The following is a 24,763-nucleotide window of genomic DNA, read 5'->3' on the forward strand; positions in this document are numbered from 1 at the left end:
GTTCGTTATATGTCAGGCTTGAGTTAGCAAGCCGACCATTAGCACGAAGCAGACCTTTCGTATCCAGAAATGGATTTAGTACTAAGAGTGAGCTCTTTTTGTCAATCGGCTTCGATTCTCTTAGTAGTGACATCTCGCAGCTGAAGTGGCGCGACTGAGTATAAGTGATAAGAGCAACCTTTGCCTTTTCTAGGTCTAGGTGCATCAATGTATCGCCTTGGGGATATACTGTGCGTATTCCCTTAATTCTAAGTTTGAGACGCTCTATGAAGTTGAGCATGTAAGCGATTACCCTGAGGGCTCGAGGGTATGATGAAAATCGCTCAAGGATGTCAGTGTCATCCGATATCGTGTGAAAAGAGTCGATTCTTCGACTTTCGGGGGCAATTACATTGCGTATGGGCGATCGTGGCCAAGAATCGGGGGATTCTATTAACCATCTAGGGCCATTCCACCAAAGAGTGGTGGTTGCAAGGTGTAGAGGCTTGCACCCCCTTGTACCTAGGTCAGCAGGATTGTCAGCACTGGCCACGTGTCGCCAAGTGGCTGATCCCACTAGGTCAATGATTTGAGACGTTCCATTTGTAGCTGTCAGCGATTTCCATTTATTTTTTATGATACATTGGTTTGTATTTTAGGTGACGATATATATATTATTATATTTAAAATATGAGTTTTGGATATAAAGTAGTTATATCTTTTGGTTATTATGCACTCAAACTCATATTTTAAATATAATATTATATATACCATCACCTAATATACAAACCAATGTATCATAAAAAATAAATGGAAATCGCTGACAGAAATAATAATCAAAATTTATCAATTTTATAACGAAAACTTAAATTTTGTTTGAATATGAATGCATAATAACCAAAGAATATAACCACTTTATAACAAAAAGTCAATATATTTTTTTTATTTTTAATGCAGAAAGGAGTACTACGCGAAAGTACTTCAGTCACCCCGGGTATTCGCTCGGCCAGAGTTATTTTTTTAGAGCGCGGCCGAAGGCCGCCTACGCAGAAAGGAGTACTACGCGATAGTACTTCAGTCACCACGGGTATTCGCTCGGCCAGGTTTATTTTTTTAGAGCGCGGCCGAAGGCCGCCAACGCAGAAAGGAGTACTACGCGATATTACTTCAGTCACCCCGGATATTCGCTCGGCCAGGGTTATTTTTTTAGAGCGCGGCCGAAGGCCGCCAACGCAGAAAGGAGTACTTCGCGAAAGTACTTCAGTCACATAAATTACGTTTTACACATATACATATGTAGAAAGTATTTTTTTATAGTTAATATAGAAAAAAGAATCACGCGATAAAACAAACAAAGAAAAATTGTTAAAAATCCTACATACTTACTGTTTAAGATGTGGCAAGGCTCGTTTTCCTCATAATTGTAAAAAATCTAACCTTTTCAACGATGGGTGTGCTAAGTGATTTTTAATTAATAAATTTAAGTAAAATATAGCAAAATAAAAGTGAAATGTAAGCTTATTTCAAAGCTTAGAGTGTGTATTTAAATATACAAAGTAAAAAATGTGAAAAAATTTTGTGAAACATAGAGAAATAACATGTTTTCTTAGTGCAAATTTTTGAACTTTTAATCGTGAATATTTTAAAAAATATTAGTAATTTTTACATTATTTTTGGATATTCCTCCTCTGGCGAAGCTCCCCTATCCGTACATGCCCCCTTTATACGGAAACGGTTTTTTACCCCTCCGCCAAAGTAATCGGAATCGTGCCCATACATGCATACATACATACAAATTATGTATCATGCTACAACAACATTAAATATAAGAGTATTAAGAGAACTTATCGTGACAGCATAATATTTAATAATAAGAGAAATTAGAATAAGCTCAATGTTATTTATGCTTAGTGATAATATAAGAAAATAAAGAAAACCAGTTCTTAATGTGACACTGAAGATTGTTTTTCATTAAAGAATATTAATATATGCACAACTTCGAAGAGTTGTTTCAAGCTTAGTCAAGGAGGAAGGATTTTGACCTCACCAGTAATAACAAGGCATTTCACATTCGAATCTATTTAAAATAAAACAACAATGTATAAAAAAAATATACTGGCAACTGGTTAACGTGCAAATATTGTTACAAAAATTCCTCATATTTTGGTGAAAGTTGAAATGAGTTTTTATCTAACCATTTATAAGCTATCATCGGTAAATTGGTGAAATTTAATTTTATTATTATTAAAAAGTATATAAGTTAATTACGATCTTTATCCCGCCCAATATCCACCCAAGTTATTATTTGATGACCATCTTTATCTAAATCATCAAATTGCAGGTACTGTACACTATCTACTTCGGCAACATCTTCTGTGTTTTGAGTAATTAATTGCAGTGCTTTGTCATCACTTGAATTAGAATCTTGTGAGTTTGAGTTCGCGGGAGCATCGTTAGTTTCATTACACAAGTCAACAAGGCTAATTTCTCTTTTTGAATTTAGCGGCCTTTTGTCACTGATATGTGGTTGGTTAATAATAATGGTGTCGTTCGTATGTTGAGCAAGTTTCATATGTGCCAACAATAAAGGTTTGCGCATAAAGCCGGCACCACATTTCAGACATTCGTATGGCTTTTTTGTACTATGTACGTAACGATGAGCATTGCGATTGGCGCAACTGTTAAATTCTTTACCGCATATTTCACAAGTATATGGTTTTGTATTGCCGTGTATAAGCATATGCTTTTTCTTATGTTCAGGATAAACAAATGAAGAACCGCATATTTCGCATTCGTGAGGACGCACACCTGTGTGTACTGCATTGATATGATACTGCAACAAACGGCGTCTTTTAAACGAACGGTCGCACTGATCGCACTTGTGTAATTTCTCATTTAAATGTGTGGACTTTCGATGCGTCATCAAGTTTGAACGCTGAGCGAATGCAGCATCGCACATATCACATTTATAAGGTTTCTCTCCCGTATGTATACGTTCATGATCTTTAATTTCAGCACGACGTGCGAAAGATTTTCCACAAGTTCGACATATGAACGGTCGCTGACCAGTATGCACAATCTTATGAACATCTAAATTGTGTTGGGTGCTAAAGGTCTTTGAGCAAATATCACATATGAATGACTTTTCTCCCATGTGAAGCTTCTTATGATGAGTGAAGGTTTGTTGGTTAAGAAATGATTTATTACATTTATCACATTTATATGGGCGTACGCGTTCACTATGAATTTTCATATGCCCTTGCAATGTATATTTTGATGCGAAGTCCTTTGAGCATTTCGTGCACTTGTATGGTCGACGGCCGGTATGCATATTCATGTGATCAAGCAACACTCTTCGGCAACTATATCTCTTCTGACAATCTGAGCATTCGTATTGTAAGGAAACGTTACTGTGCGTTCGTTTGTGTACACGCAACAATTGATTATCGCTAAAAACTTCTTGACATTCTTCACATTGATATTCTGAATTTTCAACTTGTTTAGTGCTAGAAAAATTTGAATGCATACTTTCTATATGCTCTTTTATGCTTTCAATAGAAAGAAAACCAGCAGAACAAATCTCACAAGAATAAAAACTTAAATCATGGTTTTTGAGCATATGCTCTGCAAATGCTTCTGGTGCCATTGTCTTTTCTTCCTCGCACAATAAGCAAAAATATAGATTATTCACTTGTTCGAAAACCATTTTAATTTGCGCATCCACTGTCACAACGTTCACATCTTCAGGGTTGTCAGTTGTAATTGCACAATTTATAGTGGAAGCTATGTGAAAAAAAATTATCTGATTAAATAAATTTCATGAAACGAAGAATACATTTATTAAGAACTAGAAATTGGAATATTTCACTAGTGATCCCTGCGCCTGATCCGTGCACCAGCATAGTTTAAGATTTCAACATACTATAACCTAATTCCTACATATAATGGATTCCCACTAAAAAAATCAGTGGTGTTGTGGAATCTGATAGTTGTCGGAATCAGAATTGAAACCTATCAAAAAAGAAGTGGGTGTCATGAATTCAAATATTATTGGTTTGTTCAGAAACAAAACAAGAAGATAGTCGCTAACAGATTTGAAATTAAGTTAAGAAATCAAGTTGTTTTATTATTAAGAATTTATTTCTCTCTATTTCTGTAGGGGAAAACATAAGTATAAAACACGAAATGTCTTCATTATTGAGTTTTTTGAAAAAATCCGGATATTTAAAGATATTAGATTTACAAAATGTAATAAACGTAATTTAACACCCAAATGCGTCTTTATTCATTCGATAAAAGTTATCTCTGAAAATCTTCCTTTAAATCGGAACTCATTACAAACTTTAATAAGATTACTTCCAAATGTATTAATTTGCAAGTTTTATCAAATTAGTAAACAGCTGATTCGAATATTGGTTTTGCGTATGTTCGAAAAAACGAAAATCCAAACAGATTCTGTGACACCATTGAAAATCAGAATCGGTTTGCAATTCTGACAGCTAAGCAATTCTGTCTTGGATTCCACAACACCCCTCTCTAAATTACATACGTTGTCCCCAAATTTTTTTCAAAAAATTAAGTAGGAATGTTAGGCGACAATTAAACAACATCAGTATGACCTTAGATTAAACTAATTCTTATTTTTTTCCACTAATTACATTATTCGCTACTTCGATCCCGATGTTCTATCGATATAATAACGCACATAATATTTTTATTTTTCAATGAAAATAAAGAGCCTACCAACAAGAACGACGTGATATTAAAAAGAAATAAAGCTCTTAAATTTGGTCAAAATGGGTTTTGTCTTTTTCTAAAGGTGATAATTAAATCGCATGATCTTGGCGGCCATTTCTTGAAATCAACGAAAAACTAAACTTTACAGGCAATGTGTCCATTTTTAAATGTAAAATATGAGGTTGTCCACCGTCTTGTTGGAAATAGAGATTTCATAAAATTCCGGGAAAAGGTCAAGTCAAATTATAACGTCGCTAAAAATTAAGACCAGCTGATTCCACCATACCTTAATCCGCGCCAAACGGTCAAATTCTGAAGATGCATTTGCGTTTCCTGAACCAGACAGGAACTTGACTGACTCCATTAGCCACAATTTTATTTGTTGACGAATCCATAAAGCCAGAAATAGGCTTCACCTGAGAAAATCGTGTTTTGAGCGAAGAACTTTTACAGTAGCCACCGGAAAACGTGAATTTGAATAACAATTTTGAACAATTTTCAAGCCTGGTAAAATGATGAAATAGCAAGTCTTACTTTACTGAACATGGCCACCACGAGTTAATCACGTCATCCCTATTGGTAGATTCCAAGTGATTCTAACAAAATTTGGACAAAATATATCTATTTTTTGTAGCAGCGCTTTATATTTAAAACGGACGACTCAAAAATGGTAAATGGAATTGGTGCTGATCTGGTCAACGCAATCAGCAGGGTGCAGAGATTATATTGAAAAAAAAAACAGTGATAGTCAAGTAACACTTCAGAGAATCTCGGTACTGAAGTGTATCAAATCGCTATTATCAGCAAACGCCTGGACTTCGCCATACAAAGTTGTTTCTGAGAGCATACAACACAAAAAGTTCATCAAACTACTTTTTCTCCCAAGTGACAAACTTAGACAACTAGAGACGATGTCCCCGGGCTAATGTAGGCTAAGGTGTCGTCTGCACAAATTTCGTATCTGTTGTACAGATCAATGTCAGTTCTTCGACTTTGCGGCCTTGGCATGTCTTTCACAAATGATAATACTAAGAAAGATATGATTCAATACATATAATTTTATACCTACAACTGTTATAACTTTCATCTGGACCACATGTTGAGGGTTCTTTGTCTACGGAATGTATTAAGGGTTCAGAGATTCTGGAGTCGGCATTTTGCATATGGAAAATCATCAAATCTGTAAAAACCAAAAAGAATATATTAATAAATTATGCGCGCAATTTATCATTACAAAAAAGTAATATACTTTACAATATTTATTGTATGTATTATACTATACAACAAGAAAAAACGTTAACTTCGGCTGCACCGAAGCTAATATACCCTTCGCAGATGCATATCTTTTAGTAACAATGTGTTCAGTTTCTATGGAAGCTATATGCTATAGTAATTCGTTCTGAACAATTTTTTTGGAGATTATATTGTTACATTAAGCAGTAATCCATGCCAAATTTCGTAAAGATATCACGTCAAATGCGAAAGTTTTCCGTACAAGCCCTTGATTCCGATCGTTCGGTTTGTATGGCAGCTATATGCTATAGTAATCCGATCTGAACAATTTCTTCTGATATTACATTATTTCTATAAACAATAACTCATACTAAATTTCGTGAAGATATGTCGACAAATGAGGAAGTTTCCCATGCAAGCATTTCATTCCGATCATTCAGTTTGAATGACAGCTATATGCTATAGTTAACCGATCTGAACAATTTCTTCGGAGATTACATTATTATCTTAGAAAATAACTTGCGCCAACTTTTGTGAGAATACATTGTGAAATGTGAAAGTTTTCCATACTATAACTTGATTCCGATCGTTCAGTTTGTATGGCAGCTATATGTTATAGTGGTCCGATATCGGCAGTTCCGACAAATGAGCAACTTCTTGAAGAGAAAATGACGTTTGCAAAATTTCAAAACGATATCTTAAAAACTGAAGGACCAGTTTGTATATATACAGACAGACAGACGGACATGGCTAAATCGACTCAGCTCGACATACTGATCATTTATATACATACATATATACTTTATAGGGTCTCCGATACTTCTTTCTGGGTGTTACAAACTTCGTGACAAAGTTAATATATCCTGTTCAGGGTATAAATATAGTGATATTTGTTAAATTTTAAAGTCCAACTATTTTTATATATTACCTACGTAAAGAAATTGCAAGAAGCCAGGGAAATACATTAAGAGGTAAAACGTCAGCCAGAGGATCGGATAGCCAGCAATTTTATATATTCGTATATTAAGGTTTGAAAAATAAAGAAAATCAGTATTTGTAATATATGGCAGTTGGGGTAGTATCGACCCAATTTTATCTATTAATAATTACATTACATACTAAAAAATGTTACCTGTGTTTCATAAAGGTAGCACATACAATCACCAATCAAATGAAGTAAAGTCAGGCGGATGTTCGAAAATCCTGATATTAGTTGTATGGGGGCTTGGTCAAGTTTTCGACCAATTTTATCTATTTTAGGTATAAAGATATGAGTAAAACACGATCTGTAATTTTCGTTGATCAAATATTGGCTGATATATGCAGTATAAACTCACCCGGAAGTTCAAAAATCGTTATATTAGGCATATGGGGGCTCAATGAAGTATTGAGCCGATTCAACCCATTTTTAATTGTATATCCTATACATTGACCGATATGGACTGGATGACTAGAGTATACATATTTGTAGCCTTGGGGTTTAAACTATTTTGGTTGGATTTGAGCAATTTTTGGTCTAAAGGAATTATTAGTACAAAATTGTATACCATTAGATTAACACTTCTTGATTTGTTTACTGGATAGTGAAAGAATCAATTGGGATTTAAAATGTGGGAAGTAGGTGTCGTTATTGTCCGATTTCGCTTATTTTCGCGCTGTTGCGAGATATGTAATTTCACCAAAAATTGGGCGATGCAACGCCCATCGTTCAATTTTCACACCGGCTCCTATAAAGCCCTCTCATACCATCTCGGAGCTAAAATTTAATGCCGCTGACGTATTTAGTTATTGATTTATTAAGCTTTTAGTAGTTTTTAATAGTTATATGGAGTGTGAGCGGAGTTATCTTTCGATTACATCCATTTTCACACTATCGATCTATGTTGTACGTATTTTTAGTGGTTTATTAGAGGGCGCGGCAACGACCACTTTTTCGTCCACAAGTGCACTTATTACTTCGATCCCATGTGCTAATTTAGAAGTTCATATCTTAATTTAGTGATTAGTTATGGCACTTTATAGGTTCTCAGTTAATGGCGTTCTGTAGGCGTGACAATGGTCCAATTATGTCCATCTACGAACTCATACTTTTTTTTAATAAGGAACGCGCATACCAAGCTTCAGCAAGATATCTCAATTTTTACTCACTTGATATTTACCACACTGTGTTCAGTTTGATTCATTTTAAAAGTCAGGATAGTTTATATCTCAATTTTGTTAAACGAAAATATTCTGCTTTAAAGAATAGTGACATTGGTATTTTTCAAAATTGGATGTCGCGAAATATAGTAGTCGACACGACTCTTAAAACTTCAGCCGACTGGATGACACTCTTCAAAGAAGGAATGAATTTTCGTCTCTTAACTTCATTAATTTGCCGGCAGGGATTAGAGCATTAATTCAGTGTAAAAGACGTGTACGAAAAATGTGGCAAATCAGTAGAAATCCAAATGCTAAAACTAATATATACAAAGCCAGTTAAAAGCTATTTAAATTATAGAAATAATGAAGACCGTAACATACAGAATACTACAAAATATCGGCCTAAAAAGAGAAATGTACCTATTAAAGACTCTATTAACGTTTGGTGTACAACAGGTAAAAGTAAAGCAAATGCATATGGTAAATAGTAGGACTCTTTAAATTAATCGAATAACCTGAAAACCTATTATTCAAATATCAAATTAATCAAATATTAAATTTTGCTCAGCGAATATTTGAAAAAAAAAATTAAAGTTCTTTGAAATCCAAACAATCTTATTTTTGCTTGTTTTAAATTTGTGAAATGCTAATTGTGCACGTATGTATATACTGCAAAGTTTCTATAAACTTATAATATATACTTAGAAAAAAATTGTAGAAGTTGAACGCTTACCCTTCGAATAGTCGACAACGAATGGTTAACCGGATAGTCGAAAATTATTATTTGAATAATTCCCTACCCAGTTAATCCGGTTAATCGACTAGTTGAATACCAAGAGCTCCAGTAAATAGCTCGAAGAAACGTTCACTAATTTTAGTAGCGGTGGTAACAACAATGATGCTGAAATATTGGAATTTTTTGACGCACCATGCCAAATGTATTTACCGATGAAACATATTTTGCCCGCGGAAATACGTGAAAGAATCAAATCTCCAGGATATGACAAAGTCGAAGCCAACGTAGCTAGGTGCTTATCTAAAAAAGGAATTAGGTCTCTTACACTTATCTATAATTCTATAATAAGACTTAATACAAATTTCTTAAACTCAGTGGAAGTGTGCTGAAGTTGTGATAGTACCGAAACCAGATAAAGTTGAGAACGAAATCACTTCATATAGATAAATCAGTGTGTTGTCTCTATTCTCCAAAATAGGAAATAAATATTAGAAGAGAATAAGGAGATGGTGGCTAGGTCATGTCGCCGGATTGATGAAAACACTCCAACTCTGAGAGTACTCGACACAGTACCCGCCGTGGAAAGCAGAGGAAAAGGAAGACCTTCACTCTGTTAGAAAGGCCAGGTAAAGAATCTCCAATTGGAGCTAAACAGCGAAAAGAAAGAACGACTGGCGCGCTGCTGTAAACTCAGTTATAACCGCGAAAGTGGTGTCTACGTCCATAAAGAAAAAGATGTTACTCATCTAATATAGCTTTATGTGAAAGATAGCAATGGATTTGATTTGCCCTAACCGTCAGAAAGGATTGGAGGATGGAGTCAGATGTAGAAGTTCACGAAAGTGAGGAAAGTTCTCTGATCTCCATTCACTTGGGAGTGGCCAGAAACGATTCTTTTACATATGCCTCAAGCAGCTCACAACTTTCGGTCTTTGACCAAGTTCACGCAAGTGAGGAAAGTTCTCTGATCGTCATTCAATTGGGAGTGGCCAGAAACGATTCTTTTACATATGCCTCAAGCAGCTCACAACTTCCGGTCTTTGACCAAGTATCCTCTGGGTAGCCTAAGAACATCCGTTTGAAGGCGAAATATTCCCTACATAGGGTTGTGCGCCGGGTTTGGAACCCACCACGTAAAAAACAGTAACAATGAAAACTAAACGACAGCCTCGGATGAGAGACCCCCCTTTTGATGACGACCATGGCAAACGAAATAAGGACTACGATTTGAGGGCACGCACCTGGAATGTCCGGTCCCTTAATTGGGAAGGTGCCGCTGCCCAGCTGGTTGATGTCCTCGTGAAAATAAAGGCTGACATCACCGCCGTCCAAGAAATGCGATGGACGGGACAAGGACAGACACGAGTAGGTCCTTGTGGCATTTACTACAGTGACCATATAAAGGAGCGCAAGTTCGGTGTGGGATTCGTGGTGGGAGAGAGACTCCGTCGCCAAGTATTGTCATTCACTCCGGTGAATGAACGTCTAGCCACAATCCGGAAGAGAAGGACGATGTGACCAAAGATGCCCTTTATGAGTGCTTGGAGCGCACTTATGAGAGCTGAACCCGCCACGATGTCAAAATCGTGCTTGGCGACTTTAACGCCAGGGTGGGCAAAGAAGGTATCTTTGGCACTACAGTCGGTAAATTCAGCCTCCACGAGGAAACATCCCCAAATGGGTTGAGGCTGATCGACTTCGCCGGGGCCCGAAATATGGTTATCTGTAGTACTAGATTCCAGCATAAGAAGATACATCAAGCTACCTGGCTGTCTCCGGATCGAAAAGCCACCAACCAAATCGATCATGTTGTGATAGACAGAAGACACGTCTCCAGTGTTTTAGATGTGCGTGCGCTCCGAGGTCTTAACATCGACTTACAGCCAAGATTCGCACCCGCCTCTGTGCAGCAAAAAACGCACGCCAACAAATACAAGGAAGGTTCGACGTCGAGAAACTGCAATCACAACAGACAGCCGAACGATTTTCTACTCGGCTTGCACTCTTGCTCTCTGAGATCACTCGTCAACAACTCGGTATAAGGGAACTGCGGGACGGCATTTCAAACTCCTTACCTACAGCTGCAACCGAAGCCATTGGGTTTCGGAAAGTGCAAAAGAACAGCTGATACGACGAGGAGTGCCGTGTCGCAGCGGAGAGAAAACGGGCTGCCTACCTCGCAACGTTCCGATCGACCACAACACGGGCGGGATGGGATAGATACCGAGAGTTGAAGAGGGAAGCGAGACGCATTTTCAGACAGAAAAAGAAAGAGGCCGAAATGCGTGAGTACGAAGAGCTTGATAAGCTGGCCGGCAGGGGTAATGCTCGAAAATTCTACGAAAAAATGCGGCGGCTTACAGAAGGTTTCAAAACCGGAGCATACTCTTGTAGAACCCCCAAAGGTGATCTAGTCACCGATGCCCAGAGCATACTTAAATTATGGAGGGAACATTTGTCCAGCCTGCTGAATGGCAGTGAAGGCACAACGCTAGGAGAAGGCGAACCCGATTCCCTAATCAGTGACGATGGAGCAGACGTTCCATTGCCCGACCAAGAAGAAGTTCGAATAGCAATCACCCGTCTGAAGAACAACAAAGCGGCGGGGGCCGATGGATTGCCGGCCGAGCTATTCAAACACGGCAGCGAAGAACTGATAAGGAGCATGCATCAGCTTCTTTGTAAAATATGGTCGGACGAAAGCATGTCCAACGATTGGAATTTAAGTGTGCTATGCCCAATCCATAAAAAAGGAGACACCACAATCTGCGCCAACTACCGTGGGATTAGCTTCCTCAACATCGCATATAAGGTTCTATCGAGCGTATTGTGTGAAAGATTAAAGCCCACCGTCAACAAACTGATTGGACCTTATCAGTGTGGCTTCAGACCTGGAAAATCAACAACCGACCAGATATTCACCATGCGCCAAATCTTGGAAAAGACCCGTGAAAGGAGAATCGACACACACCACCTCTTCGTCGATTTCAAAGCTGCTTTCGACAGCACGAAAAGGAGCTGCCTTTATGCCGCGATGTCTGAATTTGGTATCCCCTCAAAACTAATACGGCTGGGAAGCTGGATCGGGAAGGATCTCTCCGAGCCGTTCGATACCAAACGAGGTTTAAGACAAGGCCCTATCGTGCGACTTCTTCAACCTGCTCCTGGAGAAAATAGTTCGAGCTGCAGAACTAAACAGAGAAGGTACCATCTTCTATAAGAGTGTACAGCTGCTGGCGTATGCCGACGATATTGATATCATCGGCCTCAACACCCGCGCCGTTAGTTCTGCTTTCTCTAGGCTGGACAAGGAAGCAATGCAAATGGGTCTGGTAGAAAACGAGGGCAAAACGAAATATCTCCTGTCATCAAACAAACAGTCGTCGCACTCGCGACTTGGCTCTCACGTCACTGTTGACCGTCATAACTTTGAAGTTGTAGATAATTTCGTCTATTTAGGAACCAGCATTAACACCACTAATAATGTCAGCCTGGAAATCCAACGCAGGATTGCTCTTGCCAACAGGTGCTACTTCGGACTGAGTAGGCAATTGAAAAGTAAAGTCTTCTCTCGACGAACAAAAGCTAAACTCTATAAGTCGCTCATAATTCCCGTCCTGCTATATGGTGCAGAGGCTTGGGCGATGACAGCAACCGATGAGTCGACGTTACGAGTTTACGAAGAGCTGTACGAGATATATGACGACATTGACATAGTTCAGCGAATTAAAAGACAGCGGCTACGCTGGCTAGGTCATGTTGTCCGAATGGATGAAAACATTCCAGCTCTGAAAGTATTCGACGCAGTACCCGTCGGGGGAAGCTGAGGAAGACCTCCACTCCGTTGGAAGGACCAGGTGGAAAAGGACCTGGCTACGCTTGGAATATCCAATTGGCGCCTCGTAGCGAAAAGAAAAAACGGCTGGCGCGCTGTTGTTAACTCGGCTATAATCGCGTAAGCGATGTCTACGCCAATTAAGAAGAAGAAGAACCGTCAGAAACTGTGGTCTTTCTTGTCTATTTTCGGGGCAAATTTGCAAGTCTTATTTTTTTAAATTCAATTTAAGCTTTTCAAACAAAAATACTTAATTTTTTGAGAACGCTTTTATTGGAAGAAATGGAAACATGATAAAAACTCTCCAAAATAAAAATTCTTAAATCTCTAACGTTTTCAGGATATATCAGGGATGCAGCATTAAAAACATACGTTTTTTTTTTAACTGTAAAAAAGTAATGAATGTCTCAATTATATGACCACAAGTGTACAAACGTGTATGAACAGAATTATATATTCATATGAAGATTTGAATGAAAAATACTTAATTTTTTGAGAACACTGTTTTATTGGAAGAAATGGAAACATGATAAAAATTCGCCGAAATAAAAATTCTTAAATCTCTAGCGTTTTCAGGATATATCAAGGATGCAGCATAAAAAACATACGTTTTTTTTTAACTGTAAAAAAGTAATGAATGTCTCAATTATATGACCACAAGTGTACAAACGTGTATGAACATAATTATATATTCATATGAAGATTTGAATGACTCTTATGTGGATTATTTGGCTTTATTCCATAATCATCTCTGAAGATATAATATGGATTTTTTCTTGTTGTTGTAACGGTTATCTTATCCCCTTGTCTGAAGTGTGTTGCATCCGATGACTGGTCGGTCGTCGACATAGCTGGGGGAAAGACCTCTTGATGTTGGTGCTGTGCACTTTTCGGAATCCATGCCGGTGGTTGGCTAGGCTCAGGTGGTGAGTGAAGGTCGGGAGTAGCAAGACCTCAAGTGTCTGGGGAGAAGAGAGTTATCATTCGATAGGACTCCCCTTTGTTGGGGAGTTTCCCAGGATGGGTTGAGGACCTTGATTGGCTAGCTTACTCTCGACGAGCCTATATGCTTTAGCATAAACACGTTGATTCCATCAGGGCCAATGGATTTGGATGATTTCGCTTTGTTGATGACATTATGAACCTCCTCATCGGTGAAAGTAAATGACGCGCAGTCGTTTGCCATTTTGCGCAGCCGTCGGTTAACACATCGCTCGGTTTTGTCTATCGAAGGGTGCAAGTGAATTGCCGACTAAAGTTGCTCGCGCACTTCTTCGGGTCCGAAGAGGCATGACCATTGAATTGAACTTTAATTCGGTCATCATGCCTGGCCGGGTTAGACAAAGCCTTGAGAGTAGACGAAAGCTTACTCACACCGGTGGAGAGGTTGCAAGACTTCACGTTCTCTATCCATTTCGCCCGCTTATGTTGGTTTACCAATCGCCGAATCTCCAAATTGAGATCCCTTATTCCGTGATCCACGGGATCGACATGGCGTAAGGTGTCGCGCTCATTAGCTAAAATGGCTGCTTCGGCTGGGAAATTTGGGCGCAGTTCCGCAATTTTTCCAGCCGAGAAGAAGTTCGCCAAAACATACGTCCATAGGAATGGGTAGAGCGTTGAAGGTGTTCTCTGTTAATTCTGTGAAGCCGACCCAGTTAGTTTTGTTAAAGTTAACGAAGCTACAATTGTCCACAAAAAGAAAATGGGATGTTTCTCGATCGAGATAATTGTGGGTAGATGGTCTAATGCGAGATTTAGCATAGGTCGCCAGGTTATGCTATTTATCAGACCACCACTAGCAATGGTAATATCGGGTGAGCTATTACAGGTGCCCATAACTCTGGTGGGGGCTTCGTCATTCATTGTGCAGAATGTCAAATCTTCAATCTGTACCGCCAGCTCCATCCCCCTACCATCGTTTGACAGGCACGATTACCAAAGCACTTATCTATATTCGGGTGATGTCCTGTAGGGCAACATGTAACTGGGAAGATGTATTGGCTCAGTAACTTATAACAGTTAAATATTTCGATCCCGACATCACCTGACTGGATAGCTATACCCTAACATTCTAGGGTAGTATCCCTGCGGTCAATGTCTTCATCAATTAGATGATACTGCACGGTGTTATGAAGGCTAAGCCACCACCATTATATCGCTCGCGATCTATATGTAAGACGTTAAAACCGGCACAACTCAGAAGATCTGAGCGGCCTTTTAGCTTGGTTTCTTGGACCGCAGCTATCGATACGCGTTCCCGATCCATAAGTGCAACTATCTCCTCGATCTTACTCTGAAATCCGTTGCCGTTGAATAGAAGTATACGGGTTTGTCACGGGTATCCGTGCGTGATCCTGGGGATGAGGTAGTGACGTGTAAGTGGTGTTTGTTGCAGCTGTAGAACCCCCGATGATTGGAGCGGAATGACGGTTGGGGGGTGACAAGTCAGTGTGGGAGCTATGTTGTCTGTTTGTGCTCCTGGGGACCGTGGAGGTCCACTGTTGGCCACTCGGGGTGAGTGGCGACGCAGCGCGCAAACCATGTGCAGATAGCACAGCCGTAGATGCTAGTGTCGCAGTATTGCGTTGGCAACTTTAATATTATTATTAGTAATATTATATTTTATAATATAAATTCCTCTCATCGCATATACTGTACCAACTTGAGCTAGGTAAAATTCTGATATCGAATTCAGCACGAAAAATTAAAGTCACCTTAATCTATCAGAATTTGAATTTTTCTACCGTTTGGCTCAGTAACTTATAACAATAAGCAGATGTCATTATCATGCTTACTTTCATGTCGTTACTCCTTCCAATCAAAATTTCATTAGACAAGGAAATAGCACACATTTAGTTATTTGTACAAATATTCACTATGATTTGCCGGTCGTGGAAGAATGACGATATTTTAAATGTCAACTGTGTGTTTAACTGTAGCTGACACATTAACTTAAAATATTTACAAAATCACATTTTGGAAAAGAGTGGACAAAGTATTTGGAGTATTGTTCAAAAATGTTTAGATAAACACATTTTGAAGAACCTTTAGATCTTATTATAAAAGTATATATAAGCTTATTTCCGGTTACACGTCATAAATGAATGTACAGAAATATAATAAATTTAGTTCCAAGTAAATAATAATTTTATATAATAAATACGATATCAAAAATAAATGTTATAATCCTGGTTATTACAGTATCAATCAAACTAAAGACTTACCTTGCTGAGGATTTTCTGTTAAGTTCGCAATAATGCCGCTGTAATTATTGAATTGGGAACTTTCACTTTGTGCCTCGTATTGCGTTTCAATATTTAAAAGTTTAGATTCAGCAATCATTTCTTCGCTATCGGTAAGTTCTTCTATTAAGTCCACTACAGTGTCATCCAACGTGAGTTCTGTGTTCACAAGAACATTCGTCTCAATAGCTTCTGCAGTGTCATCGCCAAATGATCCTAAGCTTTCACTCTGGCATTCGGTTGAATTTCCGTTTAGAGTTTTGCTTTGCAATTCATCAATAATTATATTTTCAATTAATTCACCTAATTCAGGCTTCTCTATTCGAGATATCTCGTTTTCACAATCAATAAGTATGGGATCTATGTTGTACATTTGAACAGTTCGATTATATGCTTTGATTATTTTTATTCGCACTTCGCAAAAGTTATGAAGTAGTTTCTCAAACTCCAAAATATTTGTATTGCAAGACAAGCAGAGTAACTGCAAGAAATAAAGTTATATTCAATCTTAAGAGAATCTTTGTTTCTTACGTTGGAATGCGAGTTAATTTCATTTAATTCTCTGCCTAAAGCAGTTGCTAATACAAGAGACAAAGGGTTATCAATTCCACCATCCTCACGCAGCCGCATTTCAAAAATTAGGAAAGTGTCTTCTCCTTCAACGAAATCGCGATCACAGAGAAAACATTTGGCATTTCTTAACATAAAGTCATTCTGGACTAAAGTATTCCCTTCATCAATATGTGATTCACCACTGAAGTATTTTCTCTCTGAAGTTAACACCATATTTGATTGAGTGTATATATGCAGGGTAAGAACCTTGTATTAAGTTTTGTACCACCTGCAAAACATTATATCTTATTGTCATAAATAAACATTAGCATTTTTAAAATAGAATATTATACAATACAAATAAAACAAAATTTTATACTTCTAAATGTATTAATATATCTTTTAATTTATTATACCCAAATAACATTAGCACATAAAACTACAGGACAGAAATATATCGCAAATCGATATGTACGGAAACTATCGTTTTTGGCAGAGTTGCAAGGCTTCAAATTTCAAAACAACAAATAATTTTTTTTGTCCACAAACACACTAATAGCGGGATTCTGTAACCAGTCTCTAGTCTCTTTTTGAGGTAAAGTCTCAATTTGTGGCTAGTTACTATTCACTAAACAGTCTCTAGCGTTATAACATCGATCAAATGCGCAAGTAAATGTAAATTAAGCCTGCTAATACATATTAGCGCTGTCATCTGTCAGGGCTATTAGTCTCGAAATATTGCCTCAAATTTGAGACCTGATTGTTAGTAGGTCACAAAACTAAAAAGAACTCTTGTCTGCCATTTTGAGTATACCGAATAGAGATCATCATAGATATTCATCGATTGTCGTTTTTTTATATTTTGTAAGGAATTCAAACACGAAAAGGTTAAAAATAAATAAATTTTACATAAATTTCGCAAATATTATTACATAAAGTCAACATATACTTTTATTCTTATTGATAATTATGCTTTTTGACTATGTTATAGAAAATTTAATATTTGTTATCTTATTTATTTTCATTCAAGTGTAAAAACATCTCTGAATAATGAAATGTAATAGACTTTGTGACTGTCACTTACAGAATACCAAAATCGTCTCAAGTCTCAAAAATTGTGTCTAACAGCCCTATTCTCATGCCCTCACAAAAGTCACCAACCTCACTACAGAGATGTTTCTCTCTATAGTGAGGGTTACCTTATTCTGGCGAAAATTCAAAAGCTCAAATGCTCACTATTCTCACAATTATCTGTGACGTGTGAAAGCAGCCATCATAATACAAAACATCTGTGTTTGTTTTGTTTTGCATATTTGACATTTTTTAAAATATTGAGAATTGAGTGTTATTAGCATGGAGGAACTATTATTTGTATATGCGGCAATTGTTGAGGAGGAGGAATCGGGAGGTAGGAGAAAAATTTTAAAGGGTTTGCGAGACAAAAGCGATCCCTTTACTATGCAAGACACTGCATTTATTAACACATTTCGATTCCCAAAATCGCTATGTAAATTGCTGATAAGTGAATTGGTGCCGCATGACGTGCAGAAGTCAAATATTCCTTTTGATCTGCGTTTCCTGACGAGTTTATATTTTTACGGGCATGGCTCTTATCAAAAATGCGTTGGTAATAGTTATATGCTCTCTATGAGCCAATCCTCAGTGTCAAGAGCTCTGCACTTTATTTCAAAACTGATTGTGGATGTTAAGGGAAGTGAAATTTATTTCCCTTCAAGCGCGCAGGATGTGTCAGATGCAAAGAAGGGGTAAGATAAATAAATAAAAATAAATATAAATAAATAAATAAATTTTTTCTTAAAGATTTTACACGAAATTTGGGATCAAGGGCACAATCGGCGCAATCGATTGTACCCATATTGGGATTGTTTCACCCTCAAGCACAGACGCCACTACTCCTCTCTCACTTTTTATGAACCGGAAAGGATTTTACAGCCTTAATGTAGAAGCAGTACGTAATGTTATATATTATACAAACTATTTTATTAATACATATGTATATATTTGCATTTTTGGCAGGTTTGTGATCATCGACTTCGGTTCACCGCTGTCAACGCGAGATATCCCGGGTCTTGCCATGATTCTGGTATTTGGACCACATCCCCAACACGTATGCACCTCACAAATACCTATAGCACGCAAAGTGATTCGTGGTTGTTAGGCGACCAAGGATATCCATTGGAGCCATGGCTGTTAACGCCAGTCGCTGAACCTTCAAACGCAAGGGAAGTGCGTTACAATAAGTTGCACGCCAAAGCACGTAATACCATTGAGAGAGCCTTTGGTGTTTTGAAGTCACGATTCCGGTGCCTCTCAAAACACCGCATTCTTCATTACAGCCCTGAAAAAGCGTCTTTGATTATTTACGCGTGTACAATTCTTCACAACATTTTACTGAAGCATGGTGTGGCTGCAGACCTTGGCTTTGAAGAAGTTTTAGAAGAATCACAAGACACCGAAACTGTTTTCGAAAACCCCAATTTTAGGGAGGGTGCTAGAGTAAGAGAACGTTACATTATTTCTTTATAATATACATATGTATGTATATATTTCCAGTGGCGTTATGTACTATAAATACATATATATATAAATATATATACATATATGTAAGTTACTGTCTGTCTCTGTACATTTTACTTCCTCTAAGAATGAATAAAAAGACATCTACATATGTTTAAATAATTCATTTTATTTTATTTAATTTTTTTTATTTTTTACATTCTTATTTCATTTTTTACATTCTTATTTCATTTTTTACATTCTTATTTCATTTTTTACATTTTTATTTCATTTTTTACATTTTTATTATTATTTATCCAATTTTTGGGACAACTTGGCCATAACCTCAGACAGCGAGGTCAGTGCCTGTGTCATTTGAGCCAGCACCTCTGCCATCTGCACATTTTGCTCTACAATTTTTCTTTGTAGAGCAATGGCCTCCTCCTCTCGCTTTTCTCTGTCCTCCATTTTTTTTAGCACTGTTCCAAGCATCTTCGCTGCAGTCAATTTTTCGGGAGGGATATAAGAAGACGATGGCATGGGAGAAGATAATATGGGAGGAGATAAGGAAGAAGATGGAGGTGATGGTGAAGAAGAAAAATGAGGTGAAGGCGAGGAAGAAAAATTTACTGATAAAGCAGGAAAAGCTGGAGCAGGCAATGTGACTGCTAGTGAAGATGCTGGAACAGGCGATGCGACTGTTGGTGTTGGCGCTGGAGCAGGCGATGCGACTGCTAGTGAGGGTGCTGGAGCAGGCGATGTTGGTGTTGGCGAGGAAGCTGGAGCTTGTGTATTTATATACAACGGCAAAACCTGTAAGTATAAAACGGACCAATTATTGCCTCATGTAATAAAAAAATATATAGTAAATTACCTGATGACCCAAAGTCGCAACACCCGGCAATCCATCCACCGCTGCTGCCCCAAATGTGGTTATGGCTTGCTCCTCGAATGGAGTCATTCCACTTATCGGAGGGCCTCCACCAGTCGCTTGCGCATGGGTCTTAAGTTTGCGCGCTCGCGATCGCAACTGGTGTTTCCAATGCATTAATGACTATGGAAATATACATATGTGTGTATTTTAGTAATGTGACACAAACACAAGCATTTATTATCTTACCTCCTTACACTTGGCTGCCGACCGAGTTGGGCCTCTTAACGCATTTAAATTATCTGCTAACTCCGACCAAAGTATTTGCAGCCCTTGAGGGTTGGTCGGAGTTAGTTTCGCCCGTTGCAACTCAGGATGCTGCTTGCAAAACATTACGTAATGTTGCAGCTGCTCCTGAGTTGTCCGCTCCGTTTTTGCACGCCTAGGAATATAGGAAATTATTGTATATATATATATTTTAAAATTTGGAAAATTACTTACATATGCTGATTATTCATTTGTGTGTCCATTTTTGTTTTGGTTTTTTCAGAATAGGGCTGTTATTTTTATTAAAACAGCTGTTTGACAGCAAAAAGCTTTTTACCTCACGTGGTGACTTTTTAAAGCTTTTTTCTTATGAGGTTTGAGCAAGAATAGCCTCACAACATATGCCTCACAAGAAATCTCTCAAATGTTTCCTCTCAACTCAGTTGAGAGGTTTTTTCAGAATAGGGCTGTAACTTAGGATCTCAAATTTAGAGACTTGAGACTGTATCACAGTACAGAATCGCACGGTAAATTTGTTTAACTCATTTCTGTCCGATGTGTGTTTAAATATTCACTCAACAGTGTTCACGCCAAGAATCAAATATTGGAAGTCGTTGAAGACATTAGGGGGATTCTCTTGCTCTTGCAAGATTGCAGATTGTAAAAATCCTATACCGAAATATACAAGGGCGCGAGAGCACCCGTTAATATTGCGATATATGAACGGCTGATTCGGTCAATTTATTGTAAAGACTATTGTGAATGGCTATTATGAATTGGCGCACCTTCTGCATTCATTCTTAAGAAAGAAACTATAACAAATCTTTATAATTTAAATAGAAATTATAAAATCTATTTAAAACTTACCTTCCTCAACAATTTAACAGCGAAATATATCTTCATGTAAAATGACAGCTGAAACAGGGTTGAAATTATATTTTTACGTGCCATTGCACGCAAGTAAACATAGGTTTTGGTCTGACATATTTTACACCTATTGCAAATAATTTTCTGCGTGTGTTTGTTGTTGTGCCATTGCATTATGTCGAAAAATCTGCAACTCGTGCACCATGCAAGGGTTTTGCAAGAGCAAGATAATACACCTATTGATTTTATTTTTATTTTATCATAGAGGAAGTGTGAAACAATATACTGTTCTTATAAGACCCAGACAAAATCGATTTCAAGGTCAAAGTTGATACATTTTCAAAAATCAGAAAATGTATTTTCAAAGATTTCCAGCAAACTAGAAAATAAAACACACCGAAATATTAACACCCCCATTCTGTATACTTGACAAATTACTAAAATATAGTTAATATTTTGAAATTTTTATCAAGAAAGAAAGTTTTTGATATTCTGTGACAATTTTGATTAAATCCAAAGCTTCAGTACGAAGAGCTTTTCCGCCCACACCTGTGTTGAACAAAATGATGTGCAGCTGATATTTTAATCAAATTCTTAATTCGTTAAAACTGTATTCGTCTCCAATGTAAGTTTTCTCATATATTTATATATTCAATGGAAAATAATTTAATTAACTAACTTTAATTTGACAGCAAATCGAAATTTCAAAGCTTTATTTTGATGGCACATGTACTTTTGACAGTTGAGTGCCCAACATTACGAGCATCATTTGCAGCTAGTCCTCTGCCATTAGGCAGCTCAATACATTCAAACCGTTTGCAACTGGCAAGCCAGTTAACCACTGAACCATCAACATCATCATCATGCTCATCAATATTCTTGGAAAATCGTGTATGAATAAAATATATATATGTTTTTTGCATTTTTAATTACTTTCTTTCCATTGAAGGATGCTTCAACTTCACAGCTATAATGAGCTGCTCGGAACAAGCTTATCTGCAACAAGATAGCTGAGATCACCAACAGGAATGTTGCTGGTGAAGAGGAGAGCCGGCAGGAACATCGGGAGATGATGCAGGCCATCCAAGTCCTAACTAATGCCGTAATGGAATTTCTAAAAATAAATAATAATAATTCCTAATAGGTTGGATAATAATAACCTGTGTAAGAACATCGTACTCGCGTACACTCGTTTTAGTTGACAGTCAAACAATTAAAATATAGAACTTTATTAAAATAAATGAATATATGAAAATATGACAGTTTATGCATTTTTTATTAAACGTTCTCAAACACTGCGTACTCGCTATTTTACGTTGTTCACTCGCTGACGGTTGCTTTTTGACTGTGCCCTTTTGGTTGCTTCATTTTTTCTGACACTTGTTGGGCAACAGAGTTGCCATCGCTTACAGTCGGCTTTCCTGACCCAATGTGGTGCCCTCTCCCATGGTGCTCTCATCTTTGTCGTCTGGATCATCCGGTGGTAACATGCACCAAGTTTTAAGTTGATCTGATGCAAATACGGCTTTTTATTGACGTTGTGTTCGTTCGGCATGAGGTAAATCTTCAATTACATAACGATCATTTGGCTTGACTTTGGTGATGATGAACGGTCCTCTGAATCGTGGTTCTAATTTACGTGATGAACCGGAGCTTATTAGTTCGTTTGTAGTCACCTTCGTTGTACGTCTTCGGTTGATTATGCCTTGCGTCGTATAGCTTCTTGGCTTGTGCTCTTACGTCGTTAATTCGTTGAGCGGTGTCGATTCGTAGTTGTTGTAGGTCGGAGACGTTTATCAGGTCACCATCATCGTCTTGAAGTGCCTGGATAAGTTGATTCTGCAGGGTGTCTCGTGGCACGTACCCATAAAGTAGTCGGAATGGTGTACAACCTGTGGTTTTATTCGGGATGGTATTAATGCTCCATTGTATTTGACGTAATTTGCCGTCTCATCGTCTTTCGTCATCAGCAAAAGGTAATAGCATGGATAAGATGACGCGGTTAGCTCGTTCAGCGTGTCCGTTAGCGCGTGGCGTCCGCACTGCGTTGAGAATATGTTTGACGTTGTTTTCATTGCAAAACTTTTGGAACACTTTTGGAGTGAAGGCCGTTCCTCGGTCGGATATGATACGTTCAGGCATTCCCAGATAGCTCGTGATCTCTAGCAATACCGGGATTACATGGTTTGTTGCGGTACTCTTGACTGCTCGTAGAATTGTGAATTTGGTAAATGAATCTACAATTACCAATACATGCTCGTTACGTTGGAAGATGGAGTCGTGTGTAGAAGTACACGCAAGTGAGAAAAGTTCTCTGATCGCCACTCACTTGGGAGTGGCCAGAAACGATTCTTTTACACATGGCTCAAGCAGCTCAAAACTTCCGGTCTTTGAGCAAGTATCCTCTGGGTAGCCTAAGAACACCCGTTCGAAGGCGAGCTAATGTGAGAAGGCGAAACATCCCCTGCATAGGGTTGTGCGCTGGGTTTGGGACCCGCCACGTAAAAAACACCCCCAATGAAAAGGAACATCAAGCCTCGGAAGAGAAACCCCCCCTTTAATGACGACCATGGCAAACGAAATAAGGACTATGAAATAAGGGCATGCACCTGGAATGTCCGGACCCTTAATTGGGAAGGTGCCGCTGCCCAGCTGGTTCATGTCCCCGCAAAAATAAAGGCTGACATCACCGCCGTCCAAGAAATGCGATGGACGGGACAAGGGCGGAGACGAGTAGGTCCTTGTGACATTTACTACAGTGGCCATATAAAGGAGCGCAAGTTTGGTGTTGGATTCGTGGTGGGTGAGAGACTTCGTCGCCGAGTACTATCATTCACTCCGGTGAATAAACGTCTAGCCACAATCCGCATCAAAGCGAGGTTCTTCAACATATCGCTGATTTGCGCCCACCCCCCGACGGAAGAGAGCGCGCTTATGAGAGCTGCCCCCGCCACAATGTCAAAATCGTGCTTGGCCATTTTAACGCCAGGGTGGGCAAAGAAGGTATATTTGGCACTACGGTCGGTAAATTCAGCCTCCACGACGAAACATCCCCAAATGGGTTGAGGCTGATTGCCTTTGCCGGGGCCCGAAATATGGTTATCTGTGGTACTAGATTCCAGCACAAGAAGATACATCAAGCTACCTGGCAGTCTCCACAAACATAAGGAAGGTTCGACATCGAGAAGCTGCAATCACAACAGACAGCCGAACGATTTTCTACTCGGTTTGCATTCCTGCTCTCTGAGAGCACTCGTCAACAACTCGGTATAAGGGAACTGTGGGACGGCATTTCAAACTCCTTACGTACAGCTGCAACCGAAACCATTGGTTTTCGGAAAGTGCAAAAGAACAGCTGGTACGACGAGGAGTGCCGTGTCGCAGCGGAGAGAAAACAGGCTGCCTACCTCGCAACGTTACGATAGACCACTACACGTGCGGGATGGAATAGATACCGAGAGTTGAAGAGGGAAGCGAGACGCATCTGCAGACAGAAGAAGAAAGAGGCCGAAATGCGTGAGTATGAAGAGCTTGATAAGTTGGCCGACAGGGGTAATGCTCGAAAATTCTACGAAAAAATGCGGCGGCTTACAGAAGGTTTCAAGATGGGAGCTTACTTTTGTAGAACCCCCGAAGGTGATCTAGTAACCGATGCCCAGAGCATACTTAAATTATGGAGGGAACACTTCTCCACCCTGCTGAATGGCAGTGAACGCACAACACCAGGAGAAGAAGAACCCGATTCCCCAATCGATGACGATGGAGCAGACGTTCCATTGCCC

General features: G+C 38.6%; 3 protein-coding genes across 5 annotated transcripts; 1 reads left to right on the forward strand and 2 right to left on the reverse strand.

Moving 5' to 3' along the window:
- Positions 1–1,911: 1,911 nt before the first annotated feature.
- LOC120771105 (zinc finger protein 665-like) lies at positions 1,912–16,937 on the reverse strand. Of its 3 annotated transcripts, none has more exons than XM_040098947.1 (5): positions 16,876–16,937; positions 16,439–16,748; positions 15,890–16,388; positions 5,786–5,896; positions 1,912–3,762 (listed from the first exon to the last, which is right to left on the reverse strand). In XM_040098947.1, the coding sequence occupies exons 2-5, from the start codon at positions 16,691–16,693 to the stop codon at positions 2,240–2,242; spliced, it is 2,388 nt and encodes a 795-aa protein (XP_039954881.1). In that variant the 5' UTR covers positions 16,694–16,748; positions 16,876–16,937; the 3' UTR covers positions 1,912–2,239. The 3 variants fall into 3 exon arrangements, with proteins under 3 accessions (XP_039954881.1, XP_039954882.1, XP_039954883.1); XM_040098948.1 differs by having other exon boundaries at positions 16,839–16,899; XM_040098949.1 differs by lacking the exon at positions 16,876–16,937 and having other exon boundaries at positions 16,439–16,764.
- Positions 16,938–17,747: 810 nt separating this feature from the next.
- Positions 17,748–18,836, forward strand: LOC120770716 (putative nuclease HARBI1). The gene is made up of 4 exons (XM_040098295.1): positions 17,748–18,225; positions 18,281–18,428; positions 18,497–18,737; positions 18,817–18,836. The coding sequence occupies exons 1-4, from the start codon at positions 17,813–17,815 to the stop codon at positions 18,834–18,836; spliced, it is 822 nt and encodes a 273-aa protein (XP_039954229.1). The 5' UTR covers positions 17,748–17,812.
- A 449-nt stretch (positions 18,837–19,285) lies between these two features.
- Positions 19,286–20,423, reverse strand: LOC120770717 (period circadian protein homolog 1-like). Its single transcript, XM_040098296.1, has 4 exons — positions 20,349–20,423; positions 20,097–20,289; positions 19,851–20,030; positions 19,286–19,789 (listed from the first exon to the last, which is right to left on the reverse strand). Exons 1-4 carry the CDS (start codon positions 20,375–20,377, stop codon positions 19,286–19,288), a joined length of 906 nt encoding a protein of 301 aa, XP_039954230.1. The 5' UTR covers positions 20,378–20,423.
- Positions 20,424–24,763: the final 4,340 nt, after the last annotated feature.

This window comes from Bactrocera tryoni, chromosome 3, assembly GCF_016617805.1.
Source record: "Bactrocera tryoni isolate S06 chromosome 3, CSIRO_BtryS06_freeze2, whole genome shotgun sequence".
Lineage (NCBI taxonomy): Eukaryota > Metazoa > Arthropoda > Insecta > Diptera > Tephritidae > Bactrocera > Bactrocera tryoni.